Consider the following 17430-nt stretch of genomic DNA (forward strand, 5'->3'; position numbering starts at 1 on the left):
CATAGCCTTGACTATACGCACTTTTGTTGACAGGGTGATGTCTCTGCTTTTTAGTGTGCTGTCTAGATTTGCCATGGCTTTCCTCCCCAGGAGCAAGCGTCTTTTAATTTCTTGGCTACAGTCCCCCATCTGCAGTGATCTTGGAGCCCAGGAAAATAAAATCTGTCACTACCTCCATTTCTTCCCCATCTATTTGCCAGGAATTGAGAGGGCCGGATGCCATGATCTTGGTTTTCTTAATGTTAAGTTTCAACCCAACTTTTGCACTCTCCTTCTTCACCCGCAACAAGAGGCTCTTTAGTTCTTCTTCACTTTCTGCCATTAGAGTGGTATCATCTGCGTATCTTAGGTTGTTGATATTTCTTCCGGCAATCTTAATTCCAACTTTTGATTCATCTAGCCCTGCCTTTCTCATGATGTCCTCTGCATATAAGTTAAATAGGCAGGGCGACAGTATACAGCCTTGCCTGACTCCTTTCCCAATTTTGAACCAATCAGTGGTTCCATGTCCAGTTCTCACTGTTGCTTCTTGACCCGCATATAGGTTTCTCAAGAGACAAATAAGATGGTCTGGTACTCCCATCTCTTTAAGAACTTGCCACAGTTTGTTATGATCCACACAATCAAAGGCTTTGGCATAGTCAATGAAGCAGAAGTAGATGTTTTTCTGGAACTCCCTAGCTTTCTCCATGATCCAGCGTATGTTGGCAATTTGATCTCTAGTTCCTCTGCCTCTTCGAAATCCTGCCTGTACTTCTGGTAGTTCTCGATCCACATACTGCTGAAGTCTAGCTTGTAGGATTTTAAGCATGACTTTACTAGCATGAGAAATGAGTGCAATGGTGCGATAGTTTGAACATTCTTTGGCACTGCCTTTCTTTGGAATTGGAATGTAAACTGATCTTTTCCAATCCTGTGGCCACTGTTGAGTTTTCCAAATTTGCTGGCAAATTGAGTGTAGCACTTTTACTGCACTGTCTTTTAAGATTTTGAATAGCTCAGCTGGAATACTGTCACCTCCACTAGCTTTGTTGTTGCTCAGCTTTTCTAAGGCCCACTTCACTTCACATTCTAGGATGTCTGGCTCGAGGTCAGTGACCACCTCATTGTGATTATCAGGGACATTAAGCTCATTCTTGTATAGTTCTTCTGTGTAATTTTGCCACCTCTTCTTAATCTCTTCTGCCTCTGTTAGGTCCCTGCCATTTTGGTCCTTTATCATGCCCATTTTTGCATTAAACGTTCCCTTCATCTCTCCAATTTTCTTGAAAAGATCTCTGGTCCTCCCTATTCTATTGTTTTCTTCTATTTCTTTGCACTGTTCATTTAAGAAGGCATTCTTATCTCTTCTAGCTATTCTCTGGAATTCTGCATTCAATTGGGCATATCTATGTTTTTCTCCCTTGCCTTTCGCTTCCCTCCTTTCCTTAGCTATTTGCAAAGCTTCCTCAGACAGCCATTTTGCTTTCTTGCATTTCTTTTTCTTTGGGATGGTTTTGGTTGCTACCTGTTGTACAATGTCGCGAACCTCTGTCCATAGTTCTTCAGGCACTCTGTCTATCAAATCTAATTCCTTAAATCTATTTGTCACCTCTACTGTATATTCAACAGGGATATGATTTAATTCATACCTGAGTGGCCTAGTGCTTTTCCCTACTTTCTTCAGTTTAAGCTTAAACTTTGCAAGGAGAAGCTCATGGTCTGAGCCACAGTCAGCTCCTGGTCTTGTTTTTACTGACTGTATAGAGCTTCTCCATCTTTGGCTGCAGAGCATATAGTCAATCTGATTTCTGTGTTGACCGTCTGGTGATGTCCATGTGTAGAGCCGTCTCTTGGGTTGTTGGAAAAGAGTGTTTGCTATGACCATCGTATTCTCTTGACAAAATTCTATCAGCCTGTGCCCTGCTTCATTTTGTACTCCAAGGCCAAACTTGCCTGTTATTCCAGTTATCTTTTGGCTTCCTACTTTAGCATTCCAATCCCCCATGATGATAAGGACATCATTTTTTGGTGTTAGTTCTATAAGGTGCTGTAGGGCTTCATAGAACCGGTCAATTTCATCCTCTTCAGCACTGGTGGTTGGGGCATAGACTTGGACTACTGTGATATTGAACAATCAGTCATTGCCTCACTTAAATCCATTTGTGTGCAGAACTTAATCACTCGTTGAAAAAGATTTGTAGAGCAGATAGATAAATGGACAGACAGACAGACAGACAGATAGATAGATAGATGGATGAGAGGATGGATGGATGGATAGATGGATGGATGGATGAGAGGATGGATGGATAGATGGATGGATGGATGAGAGGATGGATGGATGGATAGATGGATGGATGGATGGATAGACATAGATGTATGAGAGGATGGATGGATAGATAGATAGATAGATAGATAGATAGATAGATAGATAGATAGATAGATAGATAGATAGATAGATAGATCAGAGATGGGATGGATGGATAGATGGATGGATGGACGGACTTGAATTATTTTGATGAATTGGAAAATTACATATTAGTTGTATTTTCATGGTATCTTAAATATTTTTTAAACTTTGTATCTATGGGCTACTTGTATAGACACAATTTTAGCAAACAAAATGATAATACAAAAGGATCTTCTGGGGAAAACTTTTGCATGTTCTAGCTTTAGTGTTTGTCCATTATGTTCTTTAATGCCAGAGCGGAAATTTCAACAATAAATAGTCCATATAACTTCCTAGTCCGTTTGGTTAGGATCAAGAGTTACTGCTTAAGCTGGCCCGAGCGGAGTAGATATTAATATGATTTGACACTGTGCTGAATTCAAATTCCTTCCACCCCATAGAGGGAAGACTGTGGTTTGGGAGATTCTTAGCACAGCTAAGTTTAGCTAATTTTCTCTTTTAGTGGTAATGGTAGGTTTTTTGTTAATCGTCTAGTTTGACAATGAAGTAACCTGGTTTCCTCCTTTCTCCATTTCTTTAAAACTTTAAAAGTTCTTTAAAACTCCTCTTCCCTTTTAACATTTCTTTCTGCTCTATAAGTAGCTTGTAGAGTCAACGTAACATGAATGAATGGAAGGAAGGAAGGAAGGAAGGAAGGAAGGAAGGAAGGAAGGAAGGAAGGAAGGACGGACTACGGGAGACCTAATAGCAGTATTTCAATATTTGGGGGGCTGTCACAGAGAAGAGGGGGGGGTCAACCTAGTCTCCAAAGCGCCTGAAGGCAGGACAAGAAGCAACAGATGGAAACTAATCAAGGAGAGAAGCAACCTAGAACTCAGGAGAAATTTCCTGACAGTCAGAACAATTAACCAGTGGAACACCTTGCCACCAGAAGTTGTGCTTCGTCACTGGAAGTTTTCAAGAAGAGATTGGACAGCCATTTGCCTGAAATGGTATCAAGGGTGTCAAACTGCCAGCCCGCGGGCCGGAAGCCTCATAGCAAAACCGCGCCCACCCCATTGCCAGCAATGGCAAAAAAGCCGCGATACGGCACGACACATCACATGATGTTGCGAGTTTGACACCCCTGGTCTAGGGTCTCTTGTTTGAGCAGGGGGTTGGACTAGAAGACCTCCAAGTTCCCTTCCGCTATTCTATTAAGGCTAGATGACCTACAAGGTCCCTTCCTATTATTATTGTTGTTGTTGTTATTATTATTATTCCAATAGGTATGGCTTAATGTTCATTCTAACTCTTAGACACCGAATTTTATTTATTTATTTATTTATTTTATTTATTTATTTTACTTATTTATTTTATTTCATATTTATTTATTTATTTATTTATTTATTTATTTTAATCCCATTTATATCCCGCCCTTCTCCGAAGACTCAGGGCGGCTTATAATCTAAGCACAAATCAAATCAAATTTTAAATGAAGATTGTTAAAACTAATCATTTAAAACCCCAACTTTACTTCTGAGACAGCTTTTCTGTTTCTGACGGTTTTGATCCTTCCTAGCATTGATTTTCAATCTTCCATGAAGAATGTGCATTGTTTAGAACCCCGTTCTTAATTTTGTTTGTTCTTTTCTTTAAAGGAAACCCGGTATCAGTTACTTCAGCTCCGACCCACTCAGAGAGCCTCGTGGATCGGCTATGCAATTGCATATCATTTGTTAAAAGATTACGACATGGCCTTAAAATTGTTAGAAGAATTTAGGAAAACCCAACAGGTAAGATTGTTAGTCAGAAGGGGCCCGTCCTAATGTCCGCCGATAAGACTTTGGAGTAGCCGCATTTCTCCATGAGACTGGCTCTCTCCTATTCTATTTAAAAATCACATCACCAAAGCCTGAAGGGAATGAAGTGCTGCTTTTAATTAATAATTAACTTTTGCTTCAGTCAGTAGGAATCGGCCGCCCATCATAACGTGGTATGCATTTTAAATGAAAACAAAAAAAAACCCAGAGTTTTCCATAAAACGATTTTGTTCCTCAAAAGCGAGTTGTTACTTTTGTCCAGATGGCAGTAATGAAGCAACTTGGAATAGATTCCTTATGTTGTATAATTTACAACGCAAACATATATATTCACCACTGAGTTCAGCGGATCTTCATTCGAAATTAAAGATCTGTTCGTTAATTTCAAAGGGATAGTAGAAACTAGATAGTAGAAAAAGTGCAGAGAAGAGCAACAAAGATGATCAGGGGACTGGAGGCTAAAACATATGAAGAACGGTTGCAAGAATTGGGTATGTCTAGAACAGGGGTGTCAAACTAAGAGCCTTGGTGGAGCAGAGGGCTAATGCCTCCTTAAGTAACACCAGCTGCCTGCAATTAGTGCAGGTTCGAGTCCCACCAGGCTCAAGGTTGACTCAGCCTTCCATCCTTCCGAGGTAGGTAAAATGAGGACCCAGATTGTTGGGGGCAATAAGCTGACTTTGTAAAAATGCCACTTGGGGTGTGTGTGAAAGCCCTAATAAGCAGGCATATACATAGAATGAAGGCTACTGCTAAGCTTGTAAGCCGCCCTGAGTCTTCGGAGAAGGGCGGGATATAAATGGAATTAAAATAAAAAATAAAATAAACTGCCGGACGCGTCACAACAAAACCGCGCCCAGCCCATTGTCGGCAATGGGGAAAAAGCTCCGATACGTCACGTGACGTCACGAGTTTGACATGCCTGGTCTAGAAGGACTAGGGGTGATGTGATAGCAGTCTTCCAATATTTGAGGGGCTGCCCCAAAGAAGAGGAGGGGGTCAACCTATTTTCCAAAGCTCCAGAAGGCAAGACAAGAAACAACGGATGGAAACTAATCAGAGAGAGAAGCAACCTGGAATTAAGGAGAAACTGCCTAAAAGTTAGAACAATTAACCAGTGGAACAGCTTGCCACCAGAAGTTGTGAATGCTCCAACACTGAAAGTTTTTAAGAAGAAACTGGACAACCCATTTGTTTAAAATTTTATTTATTTTATTTAGATTTATATACCGCCCTTTCCCGAAGGACTCAGGGCGGTTTACAGGGCATTTAAAAAACAGTCAATACAAATGTTAAAACAAATTAAAAGAGATTAAATAGAACCCTGAGAAAATTAAAACCCAGTTAAAATTAAAATTAAAAATATTCTTAGCCTGGGCCAGAGAGCTCGAAGAGCCAGGTCTTCAGGTCTCGGCGGAATGAACGGAGGTTGGGGGCAGTCCTAAGCTCCGCAGGCAGCTGGTTCCACAGGGCAGGCGCACCCACTGAGAAGGCCCTACCCCTGGGTGTTACCCGCCGGCAGTCTTTAACCGGCGGCACCCTGGGGAGACCCTCCCTGTGGGAGCGCACTGGACGAAGGAAACTTGATGCTGGCAGCAGGTGTTCCCTCAAATATCCCGGACCCAAGCCATTTAGGGCTTTATAGGTCATCACCAGCACCTTGAAAATGGTACAGGGTGTCTTAATTCAGCAGTGGGTTGGACTAGAAGACCTCCAAGGTCCCTTCCAACTCTGTATTCCAGTATCCTTGTTATTTTTTATTTTTTACACTCCTTATGCGCTCTTTTTAGTAAGTTTTCAGGTATATAAACAATTTATCAAAGGAAGAAGTCAAAAGTCTGTCCCAACCACATTTCAGAATCCAGGCTAATATGAGCAGAAATACATTATAATGCCGCCATAGCCATTGTCATTTGAAAACACCCTTTTCTGATGCTGACGTTGCCCATATATATATCAAAAGCGACAAAAGTCCGGCGGAATAGAAGAAATTGTTCAATCAAATTATCTACTCTGAATTGTTTCAAGTGCAGACTTTTCCTAAGCTGAACGTTTTCTGCTCTTTTTATTCATTTGCCAAAAAAAAAAAAGACGTTTTGATGTAGTAACCTTAACCCAACCAAATATCAAATCTATTGGGTTATTTTTCAGGTCCCCCCCAACAAAATAGACTACGAATATAGCGAATTAATATTGTATCAGAACCAGGTGATGAGAGAAGCAGACCTCTTTCAAGAATCGTTGGACCACATCGAAACTTACGAAAGGCAAATCTGCGATAAACTCATGATAGACGAAATTAAAGGTAATTTAATTTTCATAAGCCTCGATCCTTAATTTTTCATAGCCCCGTTTCTTTCCTTGCAGGACTTTAAATCAGAGGTTTTTCCCCAATCGGCCATCCCTTTATATAAAACCAGAATTTAAATAGTATAATTTTTCTCATTTGAAAGGCGCTGGGTTTTTTTGTCAAACTAGGATTTGATACTAAATTGGCGCCAGTTAAGATTAAACGGAATTCAAGAAGGATTGGGCTTGGATCATTTATGAGAATGTAATATATTCTGCCCCCCACGAACGTACCTGGGGTACACCAGATGGGTAGCAGATTTAACTGCGCTGTGGCTGTTTTCGAAGCCAGCGTAAGAGTCGCCCCTTTTCAGCGTCCAAAGCTTTTCCATTTTTTTTTTAAACTTTAAAAGTCAAGTGTGATTATATTATTGCTGCAGGGGAAATGTTGCTGAATTTGGGACGCCTGGAAGAAGCGGCCGAGATCTATCAGGAACTGATCGATCGGAACGCAGAATGTTGGCGTTACTACGAAGGCCTGGAAAAAGCTTTGCAGCCACGTACGAGAAGAAATTGTACATTTCGCTTCAAATTTAGTGGGGTGGGGGAGGTTTGGAAAAAAAATGAGCCTTACATTTGGGGAAATACAGGTTTTTCTTCGACTTCCACCCAAAATTTAAGTTGAGTTTTGTCCTGTTTTAAGAAGAGACTGGGCAACCATTTGTCAGAAATGGTATAGGGTTTCCTGCCTGAGCAGGGGGTTGGACTAGAAGACCTCCAAGGTCCCTTCCAATTCTTTTATTCTGGATTCTGACGCCCCCACACACCCCAAACACGGTTGTTAAGTGAATCTCTTACCTTGCTTGCCAGAAGGTCGCAAAAGGGGATCATTGTGACGCTGGGGCACTGCGACCGTCCTAAATATGAATCAGTTGCCAAGCGTCTGAATTTTAATCTTGTGATCTTGAGCACGCACCAGTGGTCGTAAGTGTGAATAACGGTCATAAGTCACGGTTTGCAGTGGTGTAACTCGGAACAGTTGTAAGTGAGGACTATCTTTGGATATTCATTGCAGTCTCTCTAAGCTTAAACTGAGGGTTGCGCTGTAGTGTTTGATTGCAACTCTTCTGCAAGAAGTTACTTGAAAATAATATCTCCTTGTCTGGACATGAGATACTTAACTATTTCATTTGGTTGTCATTTGTGAAAACAGCCTACCCAACTCGATATTACTTCTAGTAACTTCAAACTTGGTGGAGCAGTGGGCTAATGCCTCCTTAAGTAACACCAGCTGCCTGCAATTAGTGCAGGTTCGAGTCCCACCAGGCTCAAGGTTGACTCAGCCTTCCATCCTTCCCAGGTAGGTAAAATGAGGACCCAGATTGTTGGGGGCAATTAAGCTGACTTTGTAATAATGCCGCTTGGGGTGTGTGTGAAAGCCCTAATAAGCAGGCATATACATAGAATGAAGGCTATTGCTAAGCACATTGATTTGTGCTTCTTAGATTGTAAGTCGCCCTGAGTCTTCGTAGAAGGGCGGGATATAAATGGGATTTTTTTTAAAAAAAAAAAAACCCTGCTCTATGGGAGGGAACTTTATGCTCTGTGTTTATTCGGAATTTATTTTTTTTTAAAAAAAAGCATATTAAATTCTAACTCGAATTAAAAAAGATATGTTGAGCTGTATCCAGATTTAAATGAAGGGAAAATGGGATGGGACGCTATTTGCTGGGGAGAACAGTTCACACAACAGAACTCTCTGTTGTTTAACGAAGTGGGTTTGCGAGTTGTAAAATGACTTGTAAAAAGGAAAGAAAACTACTCGATTTATTGCTTGCACAACTACGGTTTCCCAGGAAAAGGTCAGGCAAGTGAAATGGAATCATTGGATTTTGCCCGGCAGAGTAATGCAGTGGTCCTACGTTGCTGCTTGTTCCTGAACTGTGTGACTTTCAAGGCGTAACTCCAATTTTACATTTGTCATCCATCCACAGATTCTTTAGAAGAGAGGCTAGAAACATATGAAGAAATAAGCAAGCGGCATCCTCGGGCTGTTTCCCCGAAAAGGCTACCTTTAAACTTTGTCACAGGTAACGTTGCTGCCTTTCTGTACGTAGTACGGCTCCACGATACTTAAAAAAAATTGCTTGATTTTTTTTTCCCCATTTCCTTTGCAATGGAGAATTTGTCTTTGGTGCGGGTTTTTTCCCCCCCTCCCAAAATATATATTTTATTTTATATTTTACTTTGTGTAGATACCGCCATGAACTGGAAAGCAATTTTCAGAAACGAAGCATTCCGGCGTAAGAAAACCTCGTGGGCTTTTCAGAAAAGCTCCGTGTAGCTGGATTTTATCGAGATCCAATAACTTGTAACAGTTACTGCTGTGGCTAAAAGCCGTTTTCTGGGAATTTGGGGATATTGATCATTTAATCGGAAACACTCAGCTACCTCTTTGCAACCAACACGAGTGATGAGTTTGGAGGCTTTGCCAACCTGCCAGAAAGATACCAAAAGTATTTTTTTTTGGCCATTATTTATTTGTATCCCGCCTGTAGTATTTTTACAAACAACCCAAGGCAGCAGACATTCCTCCTTCTATTTTCTCTGTAACAACAACCCTGTGAGCTGAGTTGGGTTGAGAGAAAGTGACTGGCCCAAGGTCACCCAGCTGGCTTTCATACCTAAGGCGGGACTAGAACTCACCGTCTCCTGGTGATTGGCCCAAAAATCACCCATCCAGATTTCATGCCTAAGGCAGGACTAGAACTCACAGTCTCCTGGTGATTGGCCCAAAGTCACCCATCCAGATTTCATGCCTAAGGCAGGACTAGAGCTCACAGTCTCCCGGTGATTGGCCCAAAGTCACCCATCCAGATTTCATGCCTAAGGCAGGACTAGAACTCACCATCTCCTGGTGATTGGCCCAGAGTCACCCAGCATGCTTTCTTGCCTAAGGCGGGACTAGAACTCACTGTCTCCTGGTGATTGGCCCAAAGTCACCCATCCAGATTTCATGCCTAAGGCAGGACTAGAACTCACCGTCTCCTGGTGATTGGTCCAAGGTCACACAACTGGCTTTCTTGCCTAAGGCGGGACTAGAACTCACCATCTCCTGGTGATTGGCCCAAAGTCACCCATCCAGATTTCATGCCTAAGGCAGGACTAGAATTCACCGTCTCCTGGTGATTGGTCCAAGGTCACACAACTGGCTTTCCTGCCTAAGGCGGGACTAGAACTCACAGTCTCCTGGTGATTGGCCCAAAGTCACCCAATTGGTTTTCATGACTAAGGCGGGACTAGAACTCACCGTCTCCTGCTTTCTAGACTTGTGCCTTAACCACTAGACTAAGCTGGCTCTCCAAAAGTACCGGCGCATATTCTTGACGGGGAATATGATTGAATCTCCCTACCAATGACATTAACAGTAGGTTATCTAGGCCCACCACTTGTAAGGGAGCGAGATACTTAGGAGTGATCAAGTTCCAACAGAAGATAATATTTGTAGCTCAGGGTTGAACTTGTGGGGTCCTTGGTAGTCTCTGAGCTTGATTGTTTTCTTGCAAACGTTTCATTACCTGACTGGGTTAACATAATCAATGCTAGGAGTGACTGAGGTTTGCAAACCCCATTTCCTTCTAACAACGATACTAAATTGGCACCCAGTAAAGATCAACGGAATTCAAGAGAGATTGGATTGAGACCGTTTATGAGCATGTAAGGACTCTAGGCTTATGACTTGCTTAACTCCGCCCCCTTAGCTCTGCCTGCTCTTCTCCTACATCAGTGCAAGCAAAGCATTAATAAAGAGAAGAAACCAATTTTTTGAAAACATATAAAGTTTTGTTGAGGCTTCTCGGAGCCCAAGGATTGGAGTTAGCGTAGAAGGCTACTCTAGCTGCATAAGAATTAGATACTACAGTAGTGGCCAAATTTTTGGGGAAAAGTGTATTTTTGAGGTTTGATGGCTAATAACACCACTTTTTTTCCCCGAGTAGTACCGTAAAATTATATAACAATGGAAAGATAAATTAATCAAGAATGTAATGCAACAAAGTTTGTTCAATTATCTGAATTCTATGAAAAGTTATAGCCAAATAACCAGAAAAAGGAAGCACAACTTGCTTAGGTTGACTTCAGGTGGCTTTCCTTCATCTGATTCTAGCCAATGAGCACGAGTGTTTAGAGAGCCAATCCAGTGTCATCTTGTTTTGGCAATGAGCCAATCAGATCACAGTAGGATCCAGTGATTGATGTCATGTATTAAAGCTGAGAGGAGGACGTTTGTCAGTGTGTTATGTGATTGCTATCAAGTTGGTTGGGGGGTTTTTTTTGTGTTCTTTCATTGAGTGAGCTTCTAAAATGTAATAAAATTAAAGTAATGCTGCAAAGAGTTGACTGGTTGCCCAGAAAGCAAGGTAAAATAGTATTATTAAGTGAACAAGGCTACAGTCATAAAGGAATTAGAAGAAAAACAGGTGGAAACTTAACCAAAGGTGGCATTTCTACTGTACACTTTTCCCAAAAGTTTTCCACAATTTTGACCACCACTGTAATTATAAAAATATTGACTCCATCACTTTCTAAATTGAAATTGCAAAGTAAGATTGTTCCTCAAAACTTTGATAGCCTGAATACAAACCAGCCATATGCAAAAAAAGAGTATTTGATTCTTACACATATTTAGATATTTTCTGTATAATTCTGTATAATCGCAATCAATTTTGCATTTGACGTATTCCAGCAGCTAATATTAGCCGCTAGTTTTAATTAGGTCATGTAGTGACTGAACACCTTGTGACTATTGTTCATTCCATCCAGAGATGCAGTAGCAAACTATCATGTACTGTACTTTATGGGTTTTAAGAACGAATTTGTCCCCAGCAATTAAAAAAAAAATCAGCTTGGTTAACTGCAATCTACATATATTATGCAAATGGACCCAATTTCCACCCCATTTTTCTAGAGGAATGCAAGTTACAGTATGAACTTCTCAAAATAGTTTTTTTTAATATTGTTATCTTTGAAAAAAAAATTCATAGTTCATGCAAAATGAGCATAGAGCTATTGTAATATAATTGATATGTTTTTGCTTCTAGGTGAAAAATTTAGAGAACTGTTGGATAAATTCCTAAGGGTTAACTTCAGTAAAGGTTGTCCACCCCTGTTTACTACTTTGAAATCTTTGTATTACAGCACAGAAAAGGTCAGTTTTCTTACAATCCTAGCATGCATACGTTCACACACACTCACACACGCACACGGATATATAAAAGAGTATGTATTTATTTCACAAACCATTTAACAATAATTGTTGCTTTCTGGCAATATCAGTTGGATGGAACCAGTGGAGAAGTGGGTTCTTGTTGGGAAAAAAAAGCCAGATTAATGTAATCAATGTAACTTCAAGAAAAAAAATATGGATACACTAATTCCCACAATGAAAGATTCAATGAAGCTGGCAGAGAGGGTGAAATTCATTGCTTTAATTAAATAAAAGAATACATTCCATTTTGTTTCACCTTGGAAACCGCTTTTAGAGGCTATGCTTGAGATAGAAAAACAGTGGAATTCTGATTTTGGGATTTGCTATTTAGATAAATGTGTTATTATAGAAACGGTTACTGTAGACTAAATATGCAAAAGTAGAAAATTGAGACTGTAATGTTACTATCTTTATTCTACCGTGCTGAACATATTTGAAAGTCAATCATTTATTTTTTTTACCCCGTACTCATCTTTCCCCCTTTTCTCCCTATCCCCCTTTCCCACTATCTTCATTTTAACTTGTATTTTCTATTTGATAAGCTTAATACAATTTTAGGGGGGGGGAAACAAAAATACCCAACATTTTATTTGGAAAATAACTAGGGTTGCTGCAGAAAGAGACTTTAGATGGCAGCAAAGAGAGGCAGGCAACTCTCTTTATTGCCATCTAGTGGTTTTCCAAGGAAGTGTTTTCAGGAATGTGCAGGAGTCTTCAACCTCTGGGCTTTTTGCAACCGGGCCAAGGAAATGGCATTCGAGTACACGTACGCACATCCTCACTTGCACGAGCAGTGGGCAAGCATATGCACGCACGCTCCATTTATGTGAGTGGCTGGTGCACGCACAGACTGCTTGTGCAAATGGAACTCTGCGCACACGCTAGCCGCTCATGCAGAACCATCCCCTCTTTCTTCCCTCCCCCACCGGTTGAGGAACTCTGCAGTAGTGGGAGTTATGCAGAAAGCCCCTTAACATTCTAACAAGTAAGAAATCGCAGTGTTACTTGTTCCTTGAGTTATGTGCTTTACATAACCAACGAATGAACATTAATTGAGGCAGTGACCACAGGAGTATTTTAACACAAAGATCTCAACTCTCATTTGTAGATTTCAACCATCCAGGAGCTCGTGATTGGTTACGAAGCTTCTTTGAAGACCTGCCACATGTTCAGTCCAGATGGTAAGCTTCAGAGCTGAGGAACAGAGCTGAAATAACCCAAGTTTAATGAGGGTAATCTGGACTGGTATATCTTCACAGGGGAATCTGTTTTCTGAGAACCGAGCATTTTGATGATACATACTTCTAGGTTAAGTGTTGGGAAATGTTCTGTGTGTGTTGCAGAAAATGGAGAGCAAGAACCGCCGACAACGCTGCTTTGGGTTCGTTATTTCCTTGCCCAGCACTTTGACAAGCTTGGCCAATTTTCCTTGGCATTGGATTACATTAATTCTGCTGTGACTAGTACTCCGACGTTAATAGAGCTGTTCTATTTGAAAGCCAAAATTTATAAGGTAATTGCACTTCCTTAAACACCTCATATTCAGAATATGTCATTGGTGCATATATATTTTGTATAACTTGATAATGCAACTGAACACAAAGCTATTTAGTGAAGAGCAGGATGATTTGACCTGTAGAATAACTAGAGTAGAGTAGAAGAAGAGAAGAGAAGTATGGAATGGAATGGAAGTAGAATTAGAAAGGAATATTTTCCTGGGCTCCAAGATCACTGCAGATGGGGACTGTAGTCAAGAAATTAAAAGGCGCTTGCTCCTGGGGAGGAAAGCCATGGCAAACCTAGACAGCACACTAAAAAGCAGAGACATTACCCTGCCAACAAAAGTGCGTATAGTCAAGGCTATGGTCTCCCCAGTTGCAATGTATGGCAGTGAAAGTTGGACCATAAGAAAGGCTGAGCACCAAAGAATTGAGGCCTTTGAACTATGGTGCTGGAGAAGACTCCTGCGAGTCCCTTGGACTGCAAGGCGATCAAACAGGTCAGTCCTAGAGGAGATCGACCCTGACTGCTCTTTAGAAGGCCAGATCCTGAAGGTAAAACTCAAAAACTTTGACCACCTAATGAGAAGGAAGGACTCACTGGAGAAGAGCCTAATGCTGGGAAAGGTTGAGGGCAAGAGAAGGGGAGGACAGAGAACGAGGTGGCTGAATGGAGTCACTGAAGCAGTAGGCGTGAGCCTAAATGGACTCCAGAAGATGGTAGAGGACAGGAAGGCCTGGAGGAACGTTGTCCATAGGGTCGCGAGGGGTCGGACACGACTTTGCAGCTAACAACAACAACAAGAGCAGAGCAGTCTGTAATAGAACAGGATAAAATAGAATCTTTATTGATTAAGTCATTTGACCTTGTAGAAAATATTTATGGTTTGTTACCAACACACAAATGTTAATTCAGGGACTTTCTCGCAAGATGGCTGCTGCAAAGTAAGAGCTTTTTTTTCCCCTCACCAACAATCTGCTGGTTTTACTACCAAAGGTGGTTTTTTGGCAGTGCTGCTCCCTTGTTTTGAATGGGAGCAAGTAGGAATGACCCAAGAGGACTTTTAGATAATTGTGGACCCAGTGGGGAATGGGGGAGGTCTTGAGGATTCCAATTCCCTCTGGAAGCGATCAAAACATTAACTGGGCATATACACTTTCCTGTCATTAGTTTCGTTTACTTAAGCATGCCTGGGTATTAACTTTCCCTTTTTGAATTTATTCTTTTCATTTTTGCTTTTTATTTATTTATTTATTTATTTATTTAAATTTATATGCCGCCCTTCTCCCTGAGGACTCAGGGCGGCTCACAACAATAAAAATTAAAAAACATAGAATGTTTTAAAAAATTGGTTAACTGTTGAATGCTGATTTACAAATGTCAGTTCATATCAGAACATGATGCTAGAGTGCCAGAGCCTCTGATCCTGTAACATTAGGAAGAAAGAGAATTAAGATGTAGCTTTTATACTAATTGTTGTTCTTGAGAAAATCTAGGTTTGCTCTAATGCTCTGCAATTACTGATGTGATTTTTCAGCCGTGACAGTTTTCTAATTATGATCTTTTTAATATAAACTCAGTATATTCCGAGTTTATTTTTCACATAATGAAATATGATAAGAGATGGCTGTAATTTTATCCTTCCAACATTCCAAGCAAAGGAGAATTTTTTTTAAAAAATGCTACCTTTTCAGACTCGGCCTGGTGCACTTGTTATTGGATGAAATGAAATTAAAAACAGATTCTCTTGCCCCATAGCATGTAGGCAATCTCAAGGAAGCTGCCAAATGGATGGATGAGGCCCAGTCCTTGGATACGGCAGACAGATTTATTAATTCCAAGTGTGCAAAGTATATGCTGCGAGCAAATATGGTCAAGGATGCTGAGGAGATGTGTTCCAAGTTCACACGGGTAAAAGAAAAATAATTATATTATCACAAAACGTTAATAGAAGTAAATCTTGGTTTTCCTTTTTTTTTTTAAAGAATGCATCTGTCGTTGCAAACTTTTTCACCGAGTCATCTCAAATACACTTTCGATATATTTACAGATGCCTATTAAGTATGAAATGGCACTTTTTTAAAAAAAATGAGTCTAAGTAGAAGCAGTGATACATTTCTAGGAAGAACACATTTCTTAGAAGGAAAGAAAGAAAAGAAGGAAAGAAAAAAGAAAAGGAAAGAGAGAAAGAAAGAAAAAAAGAAAGAGAAAGACGGAGTTGCAAATATAATGAGGATAATGTATTGGAGTGATTGCTGTGATGGGGAGGGAGGGAGGAAGAAATGGAGGAAGGAAGATGGAAGGAAGGAAGGGAAGAAAGAAGAAATGGAGGGAGGAAGAAAAGGGAAATGGAAGGAAAGAGGAAAGGAAAGAAAAAGAAAGAAAGAGTTGTAAATATAATGAGGATAACGTATTGGAGTGATTGCTGTGATAGGGAGGGAGGGAGGGAGGGAAAAAGATGGAAGGAATGGAAGAAGGAAAAGGGAGGGAGGGAGGAAGAAAAAGAAGGAAGAGGGAAGGAAGGAGGAAAGAAGGGAAAGAAAGAAAGAAAGAAAAAGAGAGTGGTAAAGCCTTGGTGGAGCAGTGGGCTAACGCCTCCTTAAGTAACACCAGCTGCCTGCAATTAGTGCAGGTTCGAGTCCCACCAGGCTCAAGGTTGACTCAGCCTTCCATCCTTCCCAGGTAGGTAAAATGAGGACCCAGATTGTTGGGGGCAATTAAGCTGACTTTGTAAAAATGCCGCTTGGGGTGGGGGGCGTGAAAGCCCTAATAAGCAGGCATATACATAGAATGAAGGCTACTGCTAAGTTTGTAAGCCGCCCTGAGTCTTCGGAGAAGGGCGGGATATAAATGGAATTAAAATAAAATAAAATATAGTGAGGATAACGACAGTATTGGAGCATATGGTGAAGGGAAGTATTTTTTTACAGGACGTCTTAATAGATGGAGACTATTTCTAAAGTACTTTTCTCGTTCCCCAGGAAGGGACTTCTGCCACGGAGAATCTCAACGAAATGCAGTGCATGTGGTTCCAGACGGAATGCGCTCTCGCTTTTCAAAGATTAGGAAAATATGGCGAAGCTCTGAAACAGTGCCACGAAGTAGAGAGGGTGAGCCGATCAACGGATGGATTTCTTTCTTTTTCTCCCCCCCCTCCCCGATCACCGCTTCCCCCTAACGAACGTGGGTTGGATTAAGGCGCCCTCCTCCGAAGAGCATCGGTCAGGAAAGGATCCTGAATTTAGCAGGATCCTGGCACAGAACAGAACAGAACCCAAAGGAGAAAGAATCAAGACTCTTGTTACCACGGGGCCAAGCTCCTTTCCTAAGCAAACTGTTCTGATTTGAACTTCAGTTTCTTGGGGGGGGGGAAAACACCCGGTCTTTCCTTTCAAAGGAATGGCAGGGCTGGAAAGGGTTTCGTAAAATTGTAAAGCCTCTTTCCCCCACCCTCATCCCCCACATGTTGGAAATTATGTCGTTGAAAAGTGTTGCTTCGTTGTAAGACGAGAGCGAGTTCGCAAATCGGCAGCCGCCACTAAACAGGCACTGAAAAACAATAATGCTACCATCCACCAAAAACATCTCAGAAACCCCCAACCGATGATTTCAACCGATAGTACCCACCGTAACACACAAGCCAACTAAAGCCCTTAACAACATCCCAAGTCAGGTGTCGGCAACCTTAAACACTCGAAGGCCACTTGGACCCGTTTCCCAGAGGGGGAAAAAAAACACTGGGAGCCGCAAAACTCTCTCGTGCGCACGAGGGCGGGAACTTGATTGAAGAGTTTAATTAAAAAGAAATAGAGGCTGCTGTGCATGAGTTCTCTCTCTCTCTCTCTCTCTCTCCCTCTCCCTCTCCCTCTCCCTCTCTCTTCTTCCCCCTCTCTCCCTCTCTCCGATCATCTTCTGCTCACCTGGCAAGCTGGCTTCATGCTGTTCTGGACAAGCTGACACACATTCTTATTGGGCTGGCTCTCCTGCCCTGCTTTCTGCTGCTTCCTGCTTCCTGTGGAGACGCAGCAAAGGCAGAAGCCCTGCCCAATAAGCTTGTCAGCTTCTCGGAGAACAGTGTGAGTTACTCACATAGACAGAGAGAGAGAGAGAGAAGAGAAGCGCAAGTCTCTGTCTCTGTCTCTCTCTGCAAATGGCTGGGAGCCGCAGGAGAAAGCTGAAAGAGT

At 41.4% G+C, this 17430-nt stretch overlaps 1 protein-coding gene across 2 annotated transcripts in view; it reads left to right on the forward strand.

Annotated features, from left to right (window-relative positions):
• NAA16 (N-alpha-acetyltransferase 16, NatA auxiliary subunit) overlaps nucleotides 1-17430 on the forward strand; it is a 51324-nt gene that overhangs the window by 20093 nt on the left and 13801 nt on the right. The window contains exons 5-13 of one of the 2 annotated variants that reach the window (XM_081327998.1): nucleotides 4030-4164; nucleotides 6343-6496; nucleotides 6921-7055; nucleotides 8475-8570; nucleotides 11580-11686; nucleotides 12855-12927; nucleotides 13090-13259; nucleotides 15005-15157; nucleotides 16228-16356. In XM_081327998.1, coding sequence (XP_081184124.1) covers nucleotides 4030-4164; nucleotides 6343-6496; nucleotides 6921-7055; nucleotides 8475-8570; nucleotides 11580-11686; nucleotides 12855-12927; nucleotides 13090-13259; nucleotides 15005-15157; nucleotides 16228-16356 — 1152 coding nt within the window. The remainder of the gene's footprint in view (nucleotides 1-4029; nucleotides 4165-6342; nucleotides 6497-6920; nucleotides 7056-8474; nucleotides 8571-11579; nucleotides 11687-12854; nucleotides 12928-13089; nucleotides 13260-15004; nucleotides 15158-16227; nucleotides 16357-17430) is intronic. The other variant, XM_081327999.1, reaches the window with a different exon arrangement.

The sequence above is a fragment of the Vipera berus genome, assembly GCF_964194415.1.
Source record: "Vipera berus genome assembly, chromosome: 4".
In the NCBI taxonomy this organism is placed as follows: Eukaryota; Metazoa; Chordata; class Lepidosauria; order Squamata; family Viperidae; genus Vipera; species Vipera berus.